We start from the raw sequence: 26,828 nt of genomic DNA on the forward strand, positions 1-26,828 counted from the left end.
CCATCTCCCTTCATTTGATTAGTTTTCAACGCGCTCTCTCATAACATGTAACAATGCAGTAACATCAGTATCAGTTTTATAACTACGGACGTTCAAAACAGTTGTAAGAGCCCGCCCACTTAGCTCAATAGGGAGAGCGCATATCTATAAATCGCGGGGTCGTAAGTTCGATCCCCGGGCGGGACGTATGCTCTTCGTGACGATTTGATAAAATACATTGTGTCTGAAATCATTCGTTCTCCGCCTCTGCTTCATGTGGTAAAGTTGGCAGTTGCTTGTGCAGAACTTTTTGTACTCTTACAGTGTGCAGGCATACTGGTTAGCTTAACTGCCCGTCGTTACATAACTGAAATACTGTTGAAAAACGGCGTTACACCAAAATCAAACAAACAAACAAACCAGTTGTAAAGCTTTAAGATTTGTCGTACTGAGTAATTGAATTGTCTGATAGTTGGATATGTATGTAACATACCGAAAAACATTACACAACCGGTAACAGATATGAATTAAATGATTGCAGTTGAATAGCTGAACATCAGTTGTAAACTCAACAAAACACATTAAGACCAAATAGATGGAACAGTGATGCAATTTGGATCAAGTGTTTGTTTTATTAGCTTTCGGTCGATTCATGCATTCAACTTTATCTTAACATGTATAGTCCTAGAAAGACTATAGACTAGACACTGGCATTAGATGTAAAACTCATTATATACAATGTTATTATACCATCTCAATTAGGCGACACATTTTTTGAAAGAAAATGCTGTGACTGAAGTAATCACTTTCTCTGCCGGATGAAAGTCCAGATGAAATAAGAAAGAAAGATTTTTTTTCAATTTCCGTCAGATGAAATTAACGTTTTAGAACAGAGGGATGAAGAATAACTATGTATGAGAATATACGTACATCGCTTTGAAAAAAATAAATGAAGTGTCAGTAAAACTGTGTTTCAGTTTAAGATCTTTCACCAATTGAATAGAAGATGCAACATTTCCACGAGTGACCTAACCACGAGTAAAAATGTAAAATTAGGTGTCCACGAATGAAAGATGTTTCATTTTACACGTTTAACAAACAAACTGTTTTTATTTCATGTTTTTACAATAGTTCTGTACAGTATATCTAATATATTTGTTACCATAATGTATATTTGATATTTTTCACTGCGAACTTTCCAAATATATTTAACACTAACAGTTCAATAATTCACTGAAAAAAAAAAAGATTAATGATTTTAATATATATATATATATATTAAATCTCCACGTACTTTCTATTGGGCACGGGATGTCAGGTTTTTGATTTTTCTATATTCACGTCCAACTTTCAAACAAAGTGCATGAAGTCATTTGTAACGTCACTTTAAAGTGTGCCGTCGCTTTAGTTCATTAACGTCAATTTAATGATAATATTTACAAATACTTAAGAAATTTATATCATTTGATTAATATGTATTATTAATAGGATTTGGTTCCTAATGTTAAAAAGCTTATTATCTGTGCATCAAGGCATATGCACTCGTTCTTTCGCCTAAAGTCATGAAATATCTTCGCTCCTGAACTCGTTCATATTCTCAATACAAACGCAACAACCTATAAGTGAAAAAAGTCAGTTAAAACAGTGCCAAAATTATAGTAAATCTTTTGTACATTACACAAAGCTGTGCTATTGTTATATGCAAAATGAAGAAATTTCAGCACTGGGGCATTATTTCAAATTTTCAGAAGGATGTTATGTAACAGTACTTTGAAAATGGTGAGTTTTTAAAGGCGCTTAACTGTCCAAACTTGTGGCTTCTTTGCGCAGACCTTTTCTGGAATTCAATGCATATATCAGTAAAATGACAATCATGTTGAAGAGTAATTTCCGCGTTTTATATGTTGTTCAATTTCCATGCGAAACAACCCTTTCATTCTATGATTTAGTGCTGTGATTTTTTTTCAAAATATGGACTTTGCTGTTAAGTCACCTTTCATCTGAAATCGTTGTCTGTTACACAATGATACAGACATTTTTCGGGCTCTTTCTTTCGATCTGATATATTGGTTTTGTGAAATGGGTTTAGTGACAACTGTCACATATAGTAAAACATGAGAGAAGCTATGTTTCCCGGGAGACAACATATGGACGAGCTTGTGATTTGGCTGAGAAAACTCATTATACAGACTGAAATAATGTCATCTCAATTTAAGATACGAATTTCCCTTTGGGATTAAACTGCAAAGCATGTTAAAAACATATTGTATGTAAACAACAAACAGGTTTAGAATTTGATTCTAACTTTTCAGCAATGGTAATGTTCTAGATCATTAGCATCATTATTCGAAGACATTGTAATTACCAATATTTAATCGTTTCAGGGAAACGCATGCTAGAGTTAATTTAGTTGACATTTAATTTAATGACTTTGCTAATTTTTTTAGATAAACATTTCCTTTTAGCTGTAAAATATTTAACCATTTCAAATTAATGAAAATATCACATTTCTAAAACAAAGCACTGCAAGACAAAGGTGTAAGTGCAAAGAATGTTGCTGGCATGGTAGAATTTTATTTGAATTTGATAAGCATGATAAACGGAAAATGTTATTAAATAGGAATGTATCAAATAGTCTTGGTGATAACAAACTTAGAACATATAGACTCTTTAATGAGGAACCTGGTGTTGAAAAGTATTTGCAATTCAATTTACCATTTCATCATAGAAGTGCTTTGCCAAAATTTAGGTGGGGTGTGGCACCAATCCGTCTTGAAACTGGTCGGTTTGAAAATCCAGATGGTAATAGTAGAACATACTTTAATTGTAATTTGCGTGTTGAGGAAGAGATCCATGTCTTGTTGCACTGTCCGGTATACAATGAAATCAGTGAGGATTTTTATATGGGAATAAGAAATGTTTGTAACTCTTTTGATATGTTGTCTTCGCTTCATCTAAATTCTGATATTGTAAAATTTTCTGCCAAAGCCTGCTTCCAAATATCTTAGCTTCCATTACTTAGACGCTTAAAATTGTTCAGGAGATAAATTTTGACAAATTCGGTGTTCACTGTTGAACTTTGTTTTTAGAAATTTTAAGAAGGAATTTTAAGTTTAGAAGAAATTCTTAAATAATATGAGTTTTTGGTTGCAAGCTGAAATGACTTTCTAGTTGAAATATATAGTAGTTTAATTTCATATTTTATTAAAATAATTTTAATGACTCACGAAAATTGGAAATTATAAATTTGTTACCAGCTTAATAAGAACCAAAATATTCTTACTTTGTACAACATGCTTAAAAGATTTTAAATGAAACTCAATCTTAGGAATAGTCATAAATTTTAGCAGGTTTGTATAACTATATGATATCATAGCCAATGCAAAACCAAAATTTACATATGGTGATTAATGGGCTAAATATTACATATAACATTTGTAGACTGATGTGATTTATATAGTCTCTTATAATTCCTATGAAGGGGTGACTATATGATATGTAAATGGTTTTATTGTTTATTGTACTGTGCACAAAGATGAGACTTTAATATAGTAGGGGTTGAGTTATTAGTTGAGGTGTATTCAAATTTATCATAATTAAAAGATGTCCTAGGTAGACAGGGTTATATTTACTTACGGAGTCTTTCCTTTTGCATTTTAATTCGTTTTCAAACATTGTCTGATATAATTTGCTTTTGCGGTTAGGGAAATCTTTGTTTATATGAACCAAATATACCGTCAAGCAATTGCTATTTCAACGCAATAAAGCATGGTAACAAGCAAAAGTGATTTGTATGTTTGCTTATGACCAATTTTGTCTTAAGAAAGTCATGTACACAGAGAACTCTTACAAGATATATTTGCCCATGTAATTAAAAGAAATTATTTGGATTAATTAAAAAAACTCGTGCACTTCTAATGCAGTTTGTTTCCAATTGTATGATGCACCTATAAAAGAGAAACTTTTATCCTTTCTAGGAAGTGCAAACCAGTCCAGTCATTTATATCCTCAGCATGTGCGATTCCCTGTTATGTTTCTAACCTGAACAATTTACCTACATGTTCAGTAGAAAAAATGGGATTTATTTATCGTAATCGTGATTTTAATATGCTAATTCTTCCTTTTCAATTGTGTGTGTGGTGGGGACTCTATAACAATTTTGCAGTCTTTATTACAATTTTGTCATGAACAAATCCGTTTTTCCTCCTCATAACTTGCAACTGCAATACTCGCTTGAATCAGCCAATATCTCAGCAGTACAGCAAAGGAAGGGCCATGACCTAAACCTTAATATTTCATTTCACAGGTCATCAATGCGTAATTGTTTACCATGAATGCTTAAAGGTCCTTTGATTTCTGCCGACCACATAATATCAAAGTACGAGAACATGGCTATTCCTACTGAATCTCTGTCATTGACTTTTTTCAAAGGTTAGTCTACACACCTGAAATATATGGTGTGTTGAAGTCTCATATCTCATTTAATAGTTTTATACATAACAGAAAGTCTTAGATCATACTTCGAAAACTGTGTAAAATTAAAAGGTGTTTAATATCATTCCTGCTTAAATAGCCGCTTAAGTAGGTGCTGAGTTATTTTTAATACTAGGCCTAATGATATCAAAACAAGGCGGTGGCCATATTGGTATTTTCCACATGTCTTATTATACCCACACGCCGTGATAATAACCACAACTTTCAAGGGCAAGGGCGGTAACGAACTTCAAATCATACAACTGAGTTGAAAATGGCAATAATTAAAGACAGAGACATAAAACATATCTGATTACACCCTTTTGGTGTTAATTATGGTTTCGGAATGATATTAAATCTCACGAAGTGTAAGATTACCTTTTGTGCATGTATAAATAGTCGCACGGAATTATTAGTTTACTTTTTCTTTGACCGCAACTTTAGAACATTCTTTTTTATTTTGAAAACGTATATGTGTGTTCGGGTTTAACGTCTTTTTCAACAATTTTTCAGTAGACGGTGTCTACTTGCAGCAGTGAGCACAATGCCCAACTTTATAGTGCCGCCTCACTGGAATATCACGCCGTAAACACCTGCCATGATACCCTACTCAGTCACATTATACTGACATCGGGCTGACCAGTCCTAGTACTATCCTCTTAATACTGAGGGCCAAGCGAGGAAACTACTAGTACCATTGTTAACGTCTTTGGTAGGACGTGGCCAGGGATCGAACCCATTTGAAAACATAGGCAATAACGAAGTTCACGGTGTTTTTCCATAGATTGATGTTTTAATAAATCTATTGTTGTTCAAAGAGTTCATTCCACAGGCGATGTATTCAAGTTTGGAGAATTTAAAATTAGCAAAGTCTTTAAATTAAATGTCAAATGTATCGTTACTCCAGCGTGCGTTGATCTGAAACGATTAAATTGGTCATTACCGTGTATTCTAATTATGATGATAACGGTCGTAACTTTGTGAATAAGACTACTACCATCGCTGAAAATAAATTTAAAATCTAAACAAAATCTAAAACCTGTTTGTTTTTACTTTCAACATGTTTTAACATGCCTCCGTAACTAAATTCAAAAGGAAAACTCGTATCCTAATTTGAGATGACATTATTACATTCTGTTTAATGAGTTTTCTCAGCTAAATCACAAGCTCGTCAATGTGTTTTCTCCTGGGAAGCATAGCTTGTCCCATGTTTTACTACATGTGACAACTGTAACTATACTTATTTCAGAGATCGAAAAAACAAGTCCGCAAAACTTTCCGTACAAGTACGCATCAGACAACGATTTCATATGAAAACCGAGTTAAGCGCATTCACTTGTTATAGAAATGATTTAGTTGAATCTGAGAACCTAAAACTGGCAGTCAGATATTTGTTATTTTTATATGATATTGTACGGAAGAAAACAACTGATAAAAAGTGTTCCTCCTAAATATTAAGGGACTGTTTTGCTTGTTTATATATAATAGCAGAGCTACCGGCGCCGCTTAGCGTCGCATTACGGTTAAAATGTGAAAAAGAAAATGAATAAAACTGTTTATTTTATGCTTATTGGTGAAATACTGGAAAATAGCAGAGATATAAATCGATAGCACTCACAGTGCCGAACTTCTTTTTTTCCAGATAAATTATCTCCCTTGAAATATATATTCGTTAATTACCTCCCTTCGCTGCCTTTAAAATTACTGGATTTTACTAATACTCAAGCCATACATGAGTCATGAACTTCTAGACAATCCTATATAGAACAGGCTAGCTATATAATTAATTTGCAAAAGAAATAATGTTACCTTTGTCAGCTTGGTTGCTAGGCCTTGCCATAATTTCATGTAGCTACAGATATATGTGTTTCCTCTACTTTTTTCCATTGGTTCACTATCGTGTGGTAGATTTTACTGGCGACAGCACATTTAGTTGGTTGTTGTCTTAGTTAATTATCACAAGACATCAACTCAACCTTACGTAATATGCAAGCATTTACTTTCCCACTCCAAGCCCAGCCAGTTGTGTTCCAACTTCCATCCATTTTTTTACGCTATGCAGCTCCTAGATCAATATTTCCTAGCTATTTCTATTGAATCCATGATGATATTTACTTCTGCAGCTTGATTTTCCAAGGACATACGCATATTCCACAGTTGTTTAGATTTTTCGTGTTGTTTTTTTAATCTGACCTTCAGCGTGTGTTTTGGTAAACAAAACACGCTTCCGGTTATTCAACGAACTGACGGACTGACCCGAAAAGATTTAATTATGCTTCTACTTAACTACCGGCATTTGTCAATGTCTCTGTTAGCCGCGGACTGTGTATTTTTACACAAAATATTTAAATGCAGTTTTTGTTTGTCGCCTTTTGTTTTTAAAAACAAAATGGCGTCGTGTTGATTTAATGATCCTAATCACCAATATTCGATATAATGTGCCTAAGTGTCCATGGTAATTTAGCGGATGTATCATATGTAACACGGTAGCTTAAATAAATCCGAATTTCGTCATAAAATATTGGATTTATATGAAGATTTATGCACGTAATAAACAGAAAAGTCGTTGATCTTCACAAGCTAGCATAAAATAAAAAGAAAATTTGTTTGTTTGCCGTGAGATATCGAAATATATCATCACCGATAAGATAGACAATTCTGATATTTTCACTCAGGCTCCGCCTTCGTGAAAATATCAGAATTGTCTCCCTTATCGGTGATGATATATTTCGATATCTCACTGCAAACAAACAAATATCCTCTATGTATAGAATTACTATCGAGTTGAAAATTCGTGGTACCTTCTTGGAATCGGTGTTGTTCGGGTTTCTTCCAGTACACAATGCTCATAGTAATTAATCAGTAAGACGTCAGTAGACGCTTGTCAGTAAGACGTCAGTAGACGCTTGCTGTTTACGGTTGACAAAAGCGTTTCGCTTACTGCTTTGAACATTGAATAAAAATGTAAATGCGCGTCTGATAATAGGAATTTATTGCTAAATACATTTTCTACGAAGAAAAATAGGATAAAATACAATATTTTCAATGGGAAACGATTTTCGTCACGCTGTCATAACTGAAATTTATTATGTATACTTATATTTGTGATGATGACGTCATACTTCCACATTGGTGCAGTGGTTACCGAGTTCGCGTTGAAAACCAAAGGTCGGGAGTTCGATCCTCACCGGAAGCCATTTTTTTTTAATTTCTTTTTTATTTCAGTTTGAAAGCACTGTAAAAAAATAAAGCCATTCATGTGAAATTTAACAAGTGTTTTGTTAGTGATGTCAGGTTCCAATGTACTGTCTGTAGATAAAACTTATTTTTTAAAAAGGTTTTGGGAACAAAATATACAGGCATTGAACTGTGAAAAGCACATTATGCTCTTCTCCCCGTTAACACATATTTCATCCGCAAGCTTAAAAATCACTGACCAGATTTTATTACTAGGGAAAAAAACTATTGGCTATGAATTATCAATAAACATCAAAAAGGCTCCTACTACCATTCCTGTTCTATACCAGTAGTGCTAAAAGATTAACCATAAAAATTTCATAGACTGTTAACTTAGCAGTTCAGTAAATAAAACAGGAATTTTCGAGAATTTCGACAAACAGTGATTATCCCTGGGTAAAATTCTCATCACTAACTTTTAAAGATGGCTAGTCTTTTGGGTTTTAAACAAGCTTTGTAAATGTAATGATTTTCATTCCATACCAAACGTCTGTCTTAGCAGTATTTGTGCCTTAAAGTTGGACACATTCTTCCTTCTTAAAAGAACCATAACATTATTTAGTTCGTATATAGCATATTTGTAGAGTTTTCGCATGTCAAGATTTAATCTTAATGTATTCTAAGACATTCATTCAGAAATCATGAATTATCATCAATTCTTAAAATTTTAATAGATATTCTAACACGATCCGATTCATTTTCCTATTAAACAAAGAAGGCACAAAACAGTGAATTATTATACAACAAATCACTGTTCTGACGTCACAATTATTACGGCTGCGCCCTCGTGATAACAGTGAATTATTATACAACAAATCACTGTTCTGACGTCACAATTATTACGGCTGCGCCCTTGTGATATAATTTTCGCAGTCCTGAATCCGAACACATATTTATTCAACGACAAAATCCTGGCTGAGATAATATTTTTCTTAATTCGCAATAATGCTACAATGCTTTATCACACAACGATGTTTGTTGAGTCAGTCAACGTGATAGTTAGCGCCATGTACACATCAAGAAATAGCGCTTTCAAATTTCATGAACTATTTTACTTAATAACATGTTTTAAACGAAATGTCACATTGCACAGATGTTTTGGTTCATTTATACACATACTGAATTAGTTATTCGCTTTGCTGAATAATTCGCAATAATTTTCGCTCGAACTGAATTCTGCCGCAAGAAGTATTACCGTTTCCGGTCCTGGCGTGTTTTAACAAATACCTACTATTGGCGCCATGCTTGCGCGAAGAAACAGTTCCATCATATTTGATATAAATTTTACAATAAAGAACATATTAGAATCGAAATAATTTATAGCAAAACAGTGTTTTATCACTTTTTATACACTCGGGCGGTTATACTGCGCCCTCGTGAAATTATGACGCCCGACGTATAACCGCCCGTCGTGTATAAATAGTGATAAAGCACTGTTTTGCTATAAATTATTTCTTAATTAAAGAACATAAACTTCTTAAAATGGATCCATAATTTCAGATAATTCCAGCAGCACTCCTTTAATTTTCAAGGGGCACTGGTGATTTTTCAAGGGAGCTCTGCCTTCTAGGTAGCACCTAAGTTCATATTAGGGTTATTATAACAGTAGCTCGATTCGGCTCGGGTGGATTTTGCCAGATCGGATCTCACGAGGCGCGCATGCGCCGAGTGTGATCCGTCCTTGCAAACTCCATGACAGCCGTATACAAAATCCCAGATCTAGCTACTGTTGTAATGACCCTTTTATAATATACCTCCACCTGTTTGTTTGTTTAATTATAATCGAACGAAATCTTAAATGTTTGTTGATGTTAAAATGCAATGAGTGATGTTTTTGAGTGCGTTATTTATATAACTGTGTCAGTTCATGCATATTAATGAAAGTAGTCCGGCAACATACAATACGGAAGGTACAATACGGGATTTTTGGAAGGTACAATTCGGGATTTTTTTTTTCAGCCTGTTCCTATTTTCTTGTGAAATGCAAGCTGTATTTTTGACAGAATTTATATATATTATTGGTTGCTCGCGCAAAGACTTGCATATGTCAACCTATCAAATTCATGCTATGTGACATAACACAGAATTATAACCATTAGTTGATCAATCAAGCATGTAAGACATTATTTTATTAAATCAATAAATTAAATATAATAACAAGTTCGCCAGCATGTTATGTTATCATAAATTATGTATATACAATATCCATTACAGGCTCAAATTCATGCACGTAAAATATAACTGAACATTTTCAGTTTCTGTATTTGCTTCGTTGTGTTACAATGACACACTGACAGAGTTGACTCTCCAGGTTTTGATGGAGGAAGATCCAGGTGCTCCCACGGGACATCATTCCAGACACGAGCGGATACCTGTGTAGAGAAAATTGCTGGGACAAATTTAAAAATTAATTAATACATAAATATTACATAGTAACCACCACCTAATTAAAAATATATTTAAAAAGATATGAAAAATATGATTTATGTTGATATAATATTATCTTCAACAGTTTTGTTTAGTTCAACTGAATTGCGTTTATGACAGATCACGTGATTCTGTTGTGCTTGTCGAACAGCTGATTCTTCATGATTTACTTTACTTTACTTTCTTTACTTTCGACACAGGTTAAAATGTTCTAGGAAAAGTGAAATTTAAGTGAAGAAACTAAAAAGTTACTTTTTCGTATCTATTCAGGAAAACATTTAAGTATTGAATAATATTTAGATTGACATGTTGTTCATACTTAAAGGCATAAAACTATAGCGTGAACCTTTGTGTATATTGTCAAGAAATCAACTTTTGTCCTCTTTAAAATGCATTTTCAGATAGAAAACGTTGTTCCAGTATTTCACACAAGTAATTCTATTTACATTTGTTCCCAGACAAAATTGATATTTGTAGTGCCACTGAAATTCGAATTCATTGCATCTGAGGTTAACTCGTTTATTCACTGTTAACAAATATACCACCTTGTGTTATCGTGTTGCCTTTTTGTAGAGAGGCGACTCATTTGAATGTTGCATACAGTCGCATTGTTGGTAATGAAAGAAGTCATCTAATTATTTCGTGTGACTACATGCACGTAAATTATCTCCCTCAAAGCTCTCTTGCTGAGATTTTATAGAATTTTAATATAATAATTCCGACTGAAAACTTGTAAGCTGATATCTCTTGCGTCTTATTCCAAACCATTAATCTTTTATACTTGAGATTTACGACTCGGTTGTTTGGTTCATGCAGTACTGCTTCTCCTATTATAGGCTTTATTTTATGGTAATTATCGCAGTGTGCTGGTATAATGCGGTTTGAGAGAAAATGATACCAGTAATGCCACGGTATTGTTGATATAGTTAATGATTTACAAGTACCAAGTACAAAAACTCCAATGTTTGTTAAAGTCACATAATATGGCACCTGATCATTCTGAAAGTAACTAGTAGTTCGTGGTGTTCCACGGGGACTTGATCTTGATCCTTCACTGTTTATTATTGTTCCTTCTCTTATGAAGGAATATTATAATTCGGTAAGTCACCCTTGACTGAGCTACTGATACCGAAAGCTGTTGTCATTACAAGCTGGCCAATTAAACTCCGTGACCTTAGAAATAACCTCTTCAACCGAAGGGCTAGAGTGAACCTTGATGGAACCTCTAGTCATAAGTTTCTGCAGAGAAATGGAGTTCCCCAAGGAGGAATACTCTCTCCTACTCTCTTCTCTTCATCAATGATCTGGTGGCTGAACGTACAAGAGGAGTCAAAGCTGCTCTCTACGCGGATGATTTGGTGCTTTGGTGTTCAGAGGAATATGCAACAACTGCTAACTACAGGATGCAAGAAGCCACAGACAGGCTTTCATCCTGGGCAGAAGCATGGTGTGTTCAGGTCAACACTGAGAAGTCCTGCACAACCCTGTTTTCACTGTCACCAGAGCAGACAGATGCTGGCTATATTAAGATTTGTGACACCCCACTTGCAGAAGTGGAGGAGACAACATATCTGGGAGTAACGTTCGACAGGCGCCTTACATGGAAGGCACATCTAACCAACGCAGAAAGCAAGGCACGAAAAAAGCTTCCCATTCTACGGAAACTTGCTGGTACAAACTGGGCAGCACACGAAAACATACTCAAGACAGTATACCTTGGGACCATCAGACCCATCCTAGAGTATGGCTCCTCAGCTTGGATAACAGCAGCCAAGACAAATCAGCAGAGGTTAGACAAGGTGCAAAATCAGGCTCTTAGGATCATTACGGGAGCACTGAAATCAACACCCATTAAGGCCATGGAAGACGCTACCGCCATCCCTCCACTTGCCAAGAGAAGAGAGTCCAAAACTCTGGTACAAACTAGCAATACCAATACCTTCCAGATCATCCCATGAAAGCCAAATTAGAAGGGCTTACCAAAAACCGTTTAAAAAGAGGCAGCTTTGCACATGAAGCCAAGAAGCTCAACAAAACCTTTGCAAAGCATCTTGGACAACCCACTACTCCCTTCACTGTTCAAGATCTACCAGAGCCATGGAAACATGACCAATCCAACCTGACTATACGTACCAATGTTCCTGGTCTTTCCCCAGGTACTTCAGATGAAATGATCAAGCTATCCTTTACACAGGCCATGATCCAAGACACATATCCGTCAGAGACATGGACACATGTGTTCACAGACGGCTCAGCCTCAGCTGCAATAAAAGGCGGAGGAGCTGGCATCTTCATACTGTATACCTCGGGAAGATCAGAGACAAATAGTATCCCAACCGGGAGGCACTGTACCAACTATAGAGCAGAGGTTGAGGCCATCAAACAAGCTATTAAACTCATTGAGGAGTCTCCAGAGAGCTGCCCCAACGTGATTATCTTCACGGATGCTCTGTCAGTACTCCAAGCACTGGAAAATTCCAAACAAACATCCATCTCCAGGGTACTGTTCAGTCTATGCAAAACAAGAGCTGTGTCCTTACAATGGATACCTGCACACTGTGGTGTACCTGGAAATGAGAATGCAGACAGATTAGTCAAGCTTGGAGCTGAGATAACCAGCCACAAAATGCCATTACTCACGAGGAGAAGGTGACAATGATCAAAGCACTTACAAAGCCAAGGCCATGCAAGGATGACTACCACCTACTAGAAAGATGGGAACAAGTCATCATCTTTAGGCTCCGCACAGGCCATAACAGGTTAAATGCCCACATGTGCACAAAGATTAAATTGTCTCCCTCTCCGATTTGCCCCTGTGGTCTGGAACAGCAAACGGCTGAGCACATTCTGCAGAGATGCCCACGTCTGGAAAACCAAAGAAAAAGTGTGTGGCCAAACAGCACCCCAATGAAAACCAAAGTGTACGGCAAGAAGGAAGACCTGAAGAAGACATCATCCTTCATTGCTGGATCAGGGGTGACAGTGTAGGCGGTGAACGCCAAGAAGAAGAGACTATTCTTTCCTAATTGAGGCGACTCTCAGACTGATCGCGTTCCGTGGATTACGTATTACTAAACCCGAGGATGTTATTTCCTCCATTCTTGAAGAACATAACATACATTCAGTCGACCAGATAGACATATATCAGCAAATTTAAATGTAAACAACTAAATATTATCATTACCTTCAAATGCATGGTTAATATATGAAAACAAACCCATTGCGACCCTCTAATTATGCACAACAAATTCACGCATCGAATCGTAATGGATTGACGTCTTATTGCCGTATTCACTCTACTGAAAGTGGTTACAGATTTAATTTGTTGTTGGATTTAACAATGTATGTTAAATAACTAGCGTAAATACTTACTTGAATTTTTTTGGCAGTATAAAACAGATATCGCAACCAAAATTTTACAAGATGATCATTTTATATTTATATAGATGTGCCCTAGAAGGAACTTTTGCTATGCTTTAACTTGTTTTCATCAATGGTTTGCCATTATCAAACTTGCATTGAACAACACATATGTTTGATGATGATTCCTCTTTAACGAACAGCTTCGATTCTGTTAAAGAAGACAAGGCTACAACTTTAATGAAGACTTGTGTCACATTAACTAATGTTATAGAGGCAACCCAATGAAACTAATCACTGCCAAAAACAAAGAGAATTTTATATAATCTCATGCTTCATAATAAAATACTTTAACTATTTTGAAATTCAGTTTACATTTGATTTTGTGTTTAAGTCTGAATGTTTTTCAAACATAACGTTTCTATTTATGTCAAGCAAATGAACTAATATGTTTTGCTAATTATATTATATGTAAAGAAATAAAGACAATACCCCAACAGAAATAAAAGCACATTCAAATAAAGCAGCAGCCCAAACATAATACATTCTTGCTGTAAATATCTGCTAAACATATGTGCAAGAAACGGATACATTTAGCGCTGTCAAAAGTTTCGCGGGACACTTAAATTAAAAAATAAATATATCAATTTCAAAAGACCTTCGTTTCTTTATAAGACCACTATTGGGTTGTCTATTACTATTTCTTCTATTTCTTCACTTGATTTTCAGGGGTCGATGGATTATTAACTTAATCAATCTTTTCATTACAATATCATCAAAGGGTTTATATTATTAAATTACTTGGTTTGTTAGTGACTCTCCGCGGAAATATTCAGATCAGTATGAACAAGAAAAAATAACAGAACAGGTTCTGTTATTATGGACGATGTCTGAGAATAATCTTAAGATCTGCTATTTTTTTCTGGTAATTAAACAAAAAAATTGCAGTGCACTACAATATCACTGTATAAAGACACTGTGTATTTCCAATTAAATGAAAATAGTACATTGTATTTTTTGGTGACATTTGATATATCTAATCAGTACTAACATAAGGATTCTACAAACAAACAAAGTTTGGTGTGATTCCGACTTGCAGTTTCTAAACAGTAGATGTTTAAGTGAAAATATGTAAAAGCTATTGTACAATAAAGTATGTGAATAAAGTCTTAACTCCATCTACACATCACCATGGTTGCAGTCAAATAGGTATATTGAAGTCTTTAATTTGTTTTGTTTCAGGAAATCTATTTAAGTGACAGCCTTTAGTTATCTCTGGATAAGACTATAAATTTTACATTCCATCTGTTGTAACTTTTTTGCTGAGCAGGTATGTTTTTGTCCAGTCTACAACTGTTTTTATAGTAAAATACTCTCCACTGGGACTTGAACCCAGAACTCTTCCTACATGATGTTAGAAGCATTCTTACATTAAACTATGGAGAGGAAAACTAAATCACATGTTGTAGAACTGGAAAATACAATATTTTGGCACATTTATCTGTAATTAGAATTAATTTATTAACATTATAATGACAAAGCGAAAATGTATGGTTATACCTATATTCTTTCAACCATTCTATATTAAAACAACAGCTCATAGAACACGAAATGCCCCCCTTGATGCATTCAGTTCTTGCACAAGAACAGAAATTATTTGGTGACTGAGCACCGTTCTACTGTTCTTGGTAAACGTGGCCTTGACCTTTGACCTACTGACCTCAAAATCATTAGGGGTCATCTGCTGATCATGATCAACCTTCCTGTTAAGTTTCTTGATCTTAGGCCCAATCGTTCTCAGGTTACCATCCAGAAATGGTTTAACTGTTCCGGATCACTGTGACCTTGACTTTTGACCTCAAAATCAATAGGAGACATCTGCTGGTCATGATCAACAACCCTTTAAAGTTTCGTGATCCTAGGCCCAAGTGGTCTCAAGTTATCATCCGGAAAAGGTTGAATTGTTCCAGGTCACTAAGACCTTAACCCTTGACATTCTGACCTCAAAATCAATAGGGTCATATGCTGGTCATGACCAGCCTCCCTATCAACTTCGTGATCCTTAGGCACAAGTGTTGTTCAAGTTATCGTCCAGAAACGGTGTAACCCATCAAGGTCACTGTGACCTTGACCTTAAAAACAATAAGATTCATTTGCTGGTCATGACCAACCTCGCTATCAACTTTTATGATCCTAGGTCCAAGCATTCTCGAGTTAACATCCGGAAATGGATTAATCTAGGGACAGACCGTCTGACTGACTGACACCTGCTAAACAATATATCCCACCTTCTTTAAAGGGGGCAAAAATGAGAATCTTGAAATTAATCCAGAAATATAAATTCTATTCCTCTACAATTAAATAATATGTGCTAAGTATGTGCACAGTATGTCCCATACATGTGTGCATTCAAATATTGATTATCACTCAGTTAATATTGATGTTTTCACATATTAAACAGCCATATCTTTTGAATTGGTGTCATTTTTACTTCTTTGCAAATATAAGAGTATATTAAAGGACACAAATTGCTAGGAAATACCTTTAAGTAATTCTTGCCCCTGCAAGGATGGTGAAATCTGATTTTTCGACATATATATTTGTCTGTTTTCTCAAAGATTCTCAACTTGTTATATTTATGGTTATATTGTAAAATGTGGTGAACTTCTATTTGTCCCTATTGCAGGGTTCATACAGAACTTTCAAAACAAAATTGAAGTACTTTTCAAGGATTTTTCTCCATTTTCAAGGACTACAAAATCGCATTTGTCGCAATTATTTCTTTTACTCATGACAGATTCTGTCAATTTTCTACAATAAACACCGCGACATTAACCCGGAAATGACCTTCGATTCAGCGACAAAATGTCATGTGATAATTGCGTTCAGAGTACTAAAACCCGTTCTTGTACCGTACCATACCATCATTTACTTAGTACACGCTGGTAAGCCCTGTCAAAGATAGGTATGTCATTTGTTCGTCTTTTTTCCGATATTTTGGTCTGATCTGTAATTTTGATTGCAAAATGTTGTGACAACAATGCCGAATGAATCTGTTATTATCAAGGCTTTTTTTCCAAATTTAAGCATTTTTTCAGCACTTTTCAAGGCTGCCCTTTAAGTACTTTTCAAGATGCAGCTGGTTTTCAAGCACTTTTCCAGGCCTGTGCAAACACTGTATTGACTCTAGGTAAAGCTGCGCAAGTCGGACTATTGATCTTACTGAGAACAGTATTTACAAAGAGCTAGAAGACTATATTTTATCTTTAAGAACGGGAGGTGAATTCAAAAAATTGTTTTCGTATTTTTTTCGTTGTTTTTCTGGTTTGATGCATATTAAATATAAAATTCTAACAGCGATTACCAGTAGTTATCATTATTTTTTACTCAAGCAGTAAACAAATTCAACAATTCATGGGCAAAATCCATGTCTTAAATACTAAAGCAAAAAAAGTTTGTTATTTCAATTCATCAGTCCCGTGAAAAAAAAACAATATAAAGCTTCTGATTGGTGTACAAATTACTTTTATTTATTTGTCAAATTTGCAATATCATATTTTTTCCGGGATTAAAGAAATATAAATACTTCTGTTGCCTGTGACGTGCTATTTTTAAAAAACAACGAGAAAAATACGAGAACAAATGTGCTGACCCCCAGCGCTTTTAGGCATTGTTCTTTTTGGTAGTTTTTTCTTGTTGGTAATTTTTCATCTTGCGTATAGTTTATCTTATCTGAAACAGCTGTTCAAACACGAGGTGGTTTCTTCCAAAATTCAGAAAAAAACATAATTTAGTGGTCCATTTATGCCCCCTCATGGTGTAAGTTTGGTTCTTTTGAATCAAACCTATATTGTTTCAAAATAGCTAATTGCTTTTTATAGTATATATGGTTATTGTTGCGAAAATTGGATTGTTCAAGTCGGAATGTATTCGTACCCTATTTGTTACGTACATTTTCATAAATGGTCTTTAGAAGAAATACTGTTAATAACCTTCATTGCCACTTGTATACTTTCATAAATATAATTATTAAATAACTAGAATTAATTTAGATTTCGTATTGTTAAATGCTATAACAGGAAATGTTCATATTTTGATAGATTTCTATTCTTGTATTTGCAGACTTTTACCACACTCGACACACGCATACATTTAACCCAATAAATTTTGGAACAATAGAAAGTGTTGTGGTCATTGGTTAGCTAGCTGTAAATCCCAAGCAGCATAGTAAAAGTACCATTCGGCAGTAAATCGGACAGACACGGGCAACGGACAAAGTCAACGCACAGTGGGTGTATACGACACGGTCATGCCTTCGTCTCAGCGGACCGACTGCTTATTTATTCGTTAATTCTGGTAATCAAAATGTCAATTACACATAAAAGAATAAGAAAGCCAACATTTAAGGGGATGGCAGCTTTCGATGAAAAAGCCGTAAACTTTGAAAAAAGATTGTCGGCCAGATATGGTGAAATTTCATTATTATTGAAAAAAGATGTCAGTACAGATGTCAGTGTCACATCTCTTAACAATCTTGATGAAAATATAAAAGCCAGTTATGAAGAATATTTATCTCTTGCTAAAGTGTATAGTGACTTCTTAATTGCATCTAATACAGAGAAAAGCCTTCGTCTGAATGAACATTTCAAGGCAAAATTAGTTGAAATTGACAAAGAAATTTCTGGTTTTGCAGACATTGTGCAAAAAAACTAAACAAAAAATCCTAGAACAGTTAATGAAAGGATCACATGTGTCGTCCGATAAATCGTCTGTGAAAAGTTCACAAGTTTCAGCAAAAAAGTCTTCGGTGAAAGGATCCCATGTTTCAAGTAAGTCTTCTAAGACTATTGAAATATTAACTGCTAAGTACGCAGAGGCTCAAGTTGCTAAAACAAACGCACAATATGCTGAGGTAAAAGCAACGTTACTTAAACAGAAAGCTCAACTGGAACATCAAACAAAAATAGCTACAGCAGACAATGTCAGAAAATTAAATGAATTAGAAAGTGACTTAAATGTGTTGTCTTTAAAAAAGCAGCAGCGGCTGCCCAAGCTGAAGTGGACGCTTTGGAAAGAATGTCGCATAGAGATAATGAAAGCATGGTTGATGTAAGTGTAAAAGACCTGAATTTACAAACACTACCAAATACTAACACAGAAGATAAAGTTACAGGTTTCCTTAATCAAATACAAAATGTAGCTCCTGAAACATCGTCTGAGCAGAAATTTCCTGTTTCAGAAACTTTTACGAATTATATTCTGAAAAAAAAACTTGTATTTTCAAAAGTAACTAGTTTCAATGATTCTGCAGAAACATATCAGTCATGGAAAAGCAGCTTTAAGCAAGTTACTTCAGAGTTGTCAGTAAATCCCCCAGAAGAGATTGACTTACTTATAAAATGGCTTGGTCCAGATTCCAAGAAACACGCACTAAGTCTGAAATCCGCATACAGGAAAGATCCCAGACTAGGTCTTCAAAAAATTTGGGAACGATTGGACGAAAGATATGGGTCGCCTGAGATTGTCCATAAAATTATAATGAAAAAACTTGAGAAATTTCCAAAGCTGTCAAATAGTGATAAAACTAAGTGGTATGAACTATCAGATATAGTGGCAGAAATAAGAGCCTTCAAAGAACATGTTGAATTTGAAACACCTTAGCTTACTTTGATTCAGCAGTAGGAATATCTCCCATTCTAGCAAAACTACCCTTGAACATTCAAGAGAGATGGGCTTCAAAAGCAAACAGTTACAAGGAAACACACAACGTTCATTTTCCCCCGTTCTCATTGTTTGCCACCTTCATACACGATCAAGCAAAGATCAAAAATGATCAAAGTCTCCCTTCTTGTGATCGTCAAAAAATTACCGCTAATGGTACATCTGATTTTAGAAAACCGGTTAATGCTAGGAAAACTGATGTCACAGACCGCAAGTCTATGGAGGAATTCTGCCCATTACATAGGAGAAACCACAGTCTAAATAAATGTCGAGCATTCAAATCAAAAAGTATTAGTGAAAGAAAGCAATTTCTGAAAAATAATAGAATTTGTTTCAAGTGTTGTGATTCAAATAGGCATCAAGCAAAAGAGTGTCGTATTTTAGTAAAATGTAGTGATCGTTGTAGTTCAAATCACACTGGTGCTATGCATGTGGCAAGTTCAAGTCCTCCACAACAGAATGGCGGGGAGCGAGAAGGAACAAATGATACTGTTCATAACAAATGTACACAGATTTGTGGCAACGGACATGGAAAATCTTGTGCTAAATCTGTACTAGTTAATGTTTTTAGTTCTGAAAACCCATCAAATGTTGTCAAATGTTATGCAATGTTAGACGAACAAAGTAACAGGTCACTTGTTAAACCAGAGTTGTTTACACTTTTTGATATAGATAGTCAAGAGTTTGAGTACACACTAAATTCTTGCGCTGGCACACATGTTACACATGGTCGCCGAGCATCTAATTGTGTCATTCAGTCCGTAGATGGTTCTGTTAGTTACGACTTGCCCACACTCATTGAATGTTCAGACATCCCAAACAATCGTGAAGAGATCTATTCTCCTCATGATGCAAATTGCCATCCACATTTATCCCCCATTGCTGGCTGCATACCAGACATTGATGATAAAGCTGAAATTTTGCTACTGATAGATCTTGTAGAAGCACATCATGTAAATGATCAAGTCTTAGGTCCCCCTGGAGCTCCTTTTGCTCAGAAGCTAGGACTAGGATGGGTAGTGATTGGTGAGGTATGTATTGGTAAAGTCCATGCTCGGGATCAAGTAAATGTCAACAAAACTCAGATTTTGAACAATGGTCGCCCGTCATTGTTTCAGCCATGTAGTAATAGATTTGTTTTGGATGAAAGAGTTTGTAGCTTGTATGACCCTGTATTTGTTCAAGAGCCGAATGATGATAAGTCTTCCTTTTCTGTAGAGGATAGAGAATGTTTGAGTATCATGGATAATGGTTTTAATAAAAAAACCACTAGTGGTAAGTGGACTGCTCCACTCCCTTTCAGGTCCCCTAGGCAGAGGTTACCCAATAACAAATATGAAGCTCTTAGACGTGCTAAGTTTTTTCATACTAGCTTGCAGAAGAATCATGAAAAGAAGGAACATATGACAGAGTTCATGGGCAAAATACTGTTAAATGGTCATGCTGAAGTTGCACCAGATTTACTAGATGGGGAGGAATGTTGGTACTTACCAATATTTGGTGTTTATAATTCAAAAAAGCCTGGTAAGATCAGAGGTGTTTTTGACTCGTCAGCTGCATATCAGGGAGTATCTTTGAATTCAGTGTTGTTAACAGGTCCAGACCTTACTAACAACTTATTAGGCGTTTTGATGAGGTTCAGGAAAGAACTTGTAGCAGTTGCTGCAGACATCGAACAAATGTTTTATTGTTTTGAGGTTAATAAGGAACACCGGAACTTTTTGCGGTTCCTTTGGTATCAAGACAACGATTAGGAGAAACCTTTGATAGAATATCGCATGTGTAGGCACGTTTTTGGTAACAGCCCCTCTCCTGCTATTGCCACATATGGTCTTCGCAAATCAGTAGAGAACAGTGAGGAAGATGTTAAAGACTTTGTTTACAATGACTTTTATGTAGATGACGGTCTAATGTCTCGGTCTTATCCAGAAGAAGCAGTAGACTTAATGAAAAGGTCTCAGGTAGCTCTTAGGCAAAGTTCATTGCGTCTACATAAGGTAGCATCTAATGATGTAGAGGTAATGAAATGCTTTCCAGTTGATGCTCTTGCTAAAGATTTGAGAAGTTTGAACTTTGAGAAAAACTTACCTATGCAGCGTAGCCTGGGCCTTGAGTGGGATTTGAACTCTGATTCGTTTGTTTTTGTGGTTGAAACACCACACAAAACTCCTACGAGAAGGAGTGTCTTGTCTACGGTTAATTCAGTGTTTGACCCTATAGGTTTTCTAGCTCCTTTCACCATAGTGGGGAAACTTATGCTCAGAGATATAGTGACCGAACATAGTGACTGGGACAAACCATTGTCCACAGCTTTAGAAGCAGAATGGCTTCATTGGAAGAATTTACTCCATCTTTTGAGTAGCTTGCAAATACCTCGAAGTTACTTTTCAGTATCACTCAGAATTATCACTGATTTAGAATTGCATGTATTCTGTGATGCATCAGAACAGGCAATATCAGCACTAGCGTATTTGGTAGAACATACAAATGACTGCACCTCCCATGTAGCTTTTGTTAAGGGAAAGTCAAAAGTCGCTCCGACTAAAGGTCATACCATCCCTCGTTTAGAGCTCTGTGGAGCCGTTCTTGCTGTAGATATTGCTCAAACAATAGTTGATCGGATGAGATTAGAATTAAATCTGATTAAGTACTATACAGACAGTAGGATCGTTTTAGGTTACATTCACAATCAAACTAGGCGTTTTTTCACATATGTCAGCAATCGTATACAAAAGATTAGACGTGTTAGTGAACCAAAGCAATGGAATTACATTCGTCTAATATTAACCCTGCAGATATTGGAAGCAGAGGTGCTTCTCCTGATGAGTTGCAACGTAGTTCATGGTTTTTAGGTCCAACTTTCCTACGTAATCAGTCTGAGTCAATTCCAGAGTTCTTTCCCATTGTTGACCCAGATCAGGATAAAGAAGTCCGTTGTAATGTGTCAGTAAATGTTGCTAGTAATGAAGGTTCAGAACACCTTTGAAGCAGTAGGTTTGAAAACTTTTCATCATGGTCTAAACTTGTTGCAGCTCTTTCTACCTTGAGACATGTTGCTTGTTCTTACTGCAGTGAGTCACAGTGCAAAAGTTGGCACAGATGTCCACTTTCTAAGAGTCCAGACTTTCAGTTGCAAACTGAATGTATCATTTTTAAGGTTATTCAAGGTGAAGTTTACAAGACCGAGGTCATTTGCTTGAAAGGTCATCGCAATATTGAAAGGAATTCTTCTATCTTAGCCCTTGACCCATATCTGGATGAGCATTGTGTTCTTAGAGTAGGTGGTCGCTTAAGTAGAAGTAGTCTTGAGTCTAGTCAGAAACATCCAGTAATTGTGCCAGGAAAACATTATGTAGCTAAACTTTTAGTCAATCATTTTCACACCCTTGTGCAGCATCAAGGTCGACAATTGACTGAAGGTGCAGTACAAGGCGCAGGTTTCTGGATAACGGGTGGAAAACGTTAAGTTTCTTCTCAGATTTACAACTGCATAACATGTAAGAAACTAAGAGGCCGTTTCTTAGAACAGAAAATGTCAGATTTACCGGTTGATAGAGTTAAACAGGCAGCCCCTTTTTAGCTCATCTGATTTTTTGAAAAAAAAATGATGAGTTATTGTCATCACTTGAGCGGTTGTCGGCGTCGGCGTCGGCGTTGCCTGGTTAAGTTTTATGTTTAGGTCAGCTTTTCTCCTAAACTATCAAAGCTATTGCTTTGAAACTTGGAATACTTGTTCACCGTCTTGCTTTTTGCAAGATTTATTGCCCCTTTTGGACTTAGAAAATCAGTTTTCTTGGTTAAGTTTTATGTTTAGGTCAGCTTTTATCCTAAACTATCAAAGCTATTGCTTTAAAACTTGCAACACTTGTTCACCATCATAAGTTGACCCTGTACATCAAGAAACATAACTCCGTCCTGCTTTTTGCAAGATTTATGGCCCCTTTTGGACTTAGAAAATATCAGATTTCTTGGTTAAGTTTTATGTTTAGGTCAACTTTTTCTCTTAAACTATCAAAGCTATTGCTTTGAAACTTGCAACACTTGTTCACCATCATAAGCTGACCCTGTACAGCAAGCAAAATAACTCCATCCTGTTTTTTGCAATAATTATTGCCCCTTTTGGACTTAGAAAATCATTTTCTTGGTTGAGTATTATGTTTAAGTCAACTTTTCTCATGAACTATCAAAGCTATTGCTTTAAAACTTTCAACAGTTTTTCACCATCATAAGTGGACACTGTACATCAAGAAACATAACTCTATCCGGCTTTTTGCAAGAATGATGGCCCTTTTTAGACTTAGAAAATCATGGGTAGGACAATATTTCTATTACACAAAAAAAATCAGATGAGCGTCAGCACCCGCAAGGCGGTGCTCTTGTTCTTATGTAGGCGTCGATGTTTTTGGGCCCTGGTCAGTGGTGTGTAGACGTACACGCGGAGGTCAAGCTTCATCTAAAAGATGGGCGGTGTTGTTTACTTGTCTCACAATAAGAGCAATTCATACCGAGGTTATTGACGAAATGTCATCCTCCGCTTTCATAAATGCTCTCCGTAGATTTATATCTATCCGTGGCAAAGTAAAACAGTTCTGTTCAGACCGCGGAACAAATTTTGTTGGCTCCACAGACCACCTTAACATTGATGCGGTTAATGTAGAAGATGAGAAAACTCAAGCTTTTTTATATAAACAGGGTTGTGTATGGGTATTTAATGCTCCTCATAGCTCTCATATGGGTGGTTCCTGGGAAAGGATGATTGGTATAGCACGTAGGATTTTAGAATCTATGTTAGCTCCTGTCAAAACTCTTACACACGATGTTCTAGTGACCTTCGTGGCTGAAGTTAGTGCCATCGGTAATAGTCGGCCTATTGTCCCAGTATCGAATGACCCTGATAAGCCTGAAATACTGAGTCCTTCTACATTCCTTACCTCTAAGATTGACTGTGACATTAGTAGTTACGGTAATTTAGACATTAAGGCTTTATACAGAGAACAGTGGAAACGTGTTCAGTACCTGGCTGAACAATTTTGGCTTAGATGGAGGCGAGAGTATTTGAATTCCTTGCAAAAACGTCGAAAATGGAACTATGAGAAAGTTCCTATAGAAGTAGGTGGCATAGTGTTATTTAAGGACAGTGACAGTAGTAGAAACTGTTGGCCTATGGGAAAAGTATCTAAAATTTTCCCAAGTGTAGATAATAGAGTTCGCGCAAAGTTGAAGGCATAGTGCATAGGGATGGCAAGTTAACATCCTTTACTTGACCCATTGTTGAATTAGTACTTCTTGTTAAAGCAGAACACTAATTTAACAAATTGAACAGTACAGTGTGTATGTATATAATTACAGTTGTTTAGAATGCAAGAAGTCGTGTTACACATACTTTAAGCACTCCTTTTTTGTAATATGTTTTACTTAATTTGTTGATTTCTCGATTGTTTTTTTGTTTTTGTTTTTTAATGTATGCATTTTTTAGTAGTTTTGAACTCGAGATGTTTGAAACTTTATATATTACAACACTACCAAGGAATTTAGAATTACCTACATGTGTAGATAAACTTTAAAGTTTGTGTAAACATTTAAGCAGTAATTTTGCAATTTCACATTCATTCATCCTTGGAAAAATTTGGCAGTTCTTTTTCAGTATTATACCAAACTCCTGGTAAAACTAATAAGTTTTTTGACTTCGTCATATCATTATAGTGGTTGTTTTGTTGTATAGATATTTTTTGATTAAATGCATACTTTTTAATACATAATTATAGTAACCTGCATTGAGAAATAGTGCTATACAATTCATTAGATTTGTGTAAACCTTCTGAGGTATTTATTACACAGACTGTTCCAACATTGTGTACATTTAACATATGTTTTGTACAAAATTGTGAAGGTGGATAAGAAATCCAACTTTGAGTTGAAATTGTGATATCTTGAGATATCAGGCGGGGAGTGTGCTGACCCCCAGCGCTTTTGAGCATTGTTCTTTTTGGTAGTTTTTTCTTGTTGGTAATTTTTCATCTTGCGTATAGTTTATCTTATCGGAAACAGCTGTTCAAACACGAGGTGGTTTCTTCCAAAATTCAGAAAATACATAATTCAGTGGTCCATTTATGCCCCCTCATGGTGTAAGTTTGGTTCTTTTGAATCATACCTATATTGTTTCAAAATAGCTAATTGCTTTTTATAGTATATATGGTTATTGTTGCGAAAATTGGATTGTTCAAGTCGGAATGTATTCGTACCCTATTTGTTACGTACATTTTCATAAATGGTCTTTAGAAGAAATACTGTTAATAACCTTCATTGCCACTTGTATACTTTCATAAATATAATAATTAAATAACTAGAATTAATTTAGATTTCGTATTGTTAAATGCTATAACAGGAAATGTTCATATTTTGATAGATTTCCATTCTTGTATTTGCAGACTTTTACCACACTCGACACACGCATACATTAAACCCAATAAATTTTGGAACAATAGAATGTGTTGTGGTCATTGGTTAGCTAGCTGTAAATCCCAAGACAGCATAACAAACTTTTGAAATAATCTCCCATTTTTTAAGATAGAATATAGTCTGCCCTTTGTAACAACTCTCAATATTCATATTGATAACCAGACCTCTAGCCACTGCCTAACAGAATACTTTATAACGTAGGGGCAATTTTTGTATTCATGTTGTTGGGGTAGTCAAAATAATTTGACGGTCAGATTGTTTTATTTTTGTGAAGTGCAATTTCTACATTGCCCATAATAAGCATAAGAAAAATCTTAATATTTCATAGAATCGCATCAAATTTGTTGGACTAGTAGTGTGAGGGGAATTAAACAATAAATCATTTTAAGCAATATACAACCAGGTCTACAAATGCCATCCCCGCCACAATTAAATTACAACTACTGCTCCAACAGTCACCAGCAGTAATGTGTAAAAATGCAGAAGCCAACTGTTTATAGAAGCCTTATATTTTTATTAAATCTGGAATTCACGCAACATTCTAACAAAATTTACTGGACCCAGTACTATCCTTAAATTACTCACTCAAAGTAATCCGACGCATTCAGTTTGTTTCATATTGTGACGGTCAAACTGTAACAGTGGCTGCAAATGTCAGAAATTAAAAAACTGGCTGCAAATGTCAGAAATCAAAAAACAGGCACTCAGCGACAGTAAGCTTGTCTATCCTTAAATCTGAAAGAAATATCCCTGTAACGTTACATATTCAATTTTCCAAAATTACCAAAGTAAGAGAAAGAAATAATAGAGATTTACTGTCATCGGTACGAAAAAATTAAAATTTGGGACGAGATGACTGGGGAGAACTTACTCAAGAATTTTGCATGAACACTGATAAATACCTCCATAATTAAACTACATGTATCTAAGGCTGATGACTTGAATCAGCACGTCTGTCATATAAAAACTAGTATAGTTATGATCAGTGGTCATGATTTGACTTGTCTGGATCATTAAAATTAGATATTTACCTCTTTATCAGAGTTTATTTTTCGAAGAAAGACATCGGATTTTTGACATGCAAAAGACGTAAAAGAAATAAAGGGAGGTAACTGTTTTAAGACTAATACATCGTTCGATCCGTTGTTATGTTTTATAAAATAGGCAGTTTC

At 35.4% G+C, this 26,828-nt stretch overlaps 2 protein-coding genes across 2 annotated transcripts; both read left to right on the forward strand.

The window, feature by feature from the left end:
* Window positions 1-12,070: 12,070 nt before the first annotated feature.
* On the forward strand, window positions 12,071-12,769 carry LOC123561954 (ribonuclease H-like). The gene has a single exon (XM_045354614.2). The coding sequence runs from the start codon at window positions 12,071-12,073 to the stop codon at window positions 12,767-12,769; it is 699 nt and encodes a 232-aa protein (XP_045210549.2).
* Window positions 12,770-12,971: 202 nt separating this feature from the next.
* LOC128548874 (uncharacterized) lies at window positions 12,972-20,951 on the forward strand. Its single transcript, XM_053524393.1, has 3 exons — window positions 12,972-13,107; window positions 18,512-18,649; window positions 19,138-20,951. The coding sequence occupies exons 1-3, from the start codon at window positions 12,972-12,974 to the stop codon at window positions 20,949-20,951; spliced, it is 2,088 nt and encodes a 695-aa protein (XP_053380368.1).
* Window positions 20,952-26,828: the final 5,877 nt, after the last annotated feature.

This window comes from Mercenaria mercenaria, chromosome 2, assembly GCF_021730395.1.
Source record: "Mercenaria mercenaria strain notata chromosome 2, MADL_Memer_1, whole genome shotgun sequence".
In the NCBI taxonomy this organism is placed as follows: Eukaryota; Metazoa; Mollusca; class Bivalvia; order Venerida; family Veneridae; genus Mercenaria; species Mercenaria mercenaria.

What these genes read in the sequence shown, in the direction of transcription:
- LOC123561954 (XM_045354614.2), top strand. Translation starts at nt 12,071, where the DNA reads ATGAAAGCCAAATTAGAAGGGCTTACCAAAAACCGTTTAAAAAGAGGC.
- LOC128548874 (XM_053524393.1), top strand. Translation starts at nt 12,972, where the DNA reads ATGCCCACGTCTGGAAAACCAAAGAAAAAGTGTGTGGCCAAACAGCAC. An exon ending in CAGGGGTGACAGTGTAGGCG is followed by an intron (nt 13,108 to 18,511) that starts GTGAACGCCAAG and finishes TCTTTAAAAAAG; the next exon opens with CAGCAGCGGCTGCCCAAGCT. An exon ending in CACAGAAGATAAAGTTACAG is followed by an intron (nt 18,650 to 19,137) that starts GTTTCCTTAATC and finishes GAAACACCTTAG; the next exon opens with CTTACTTTGATTCAGCAGTA.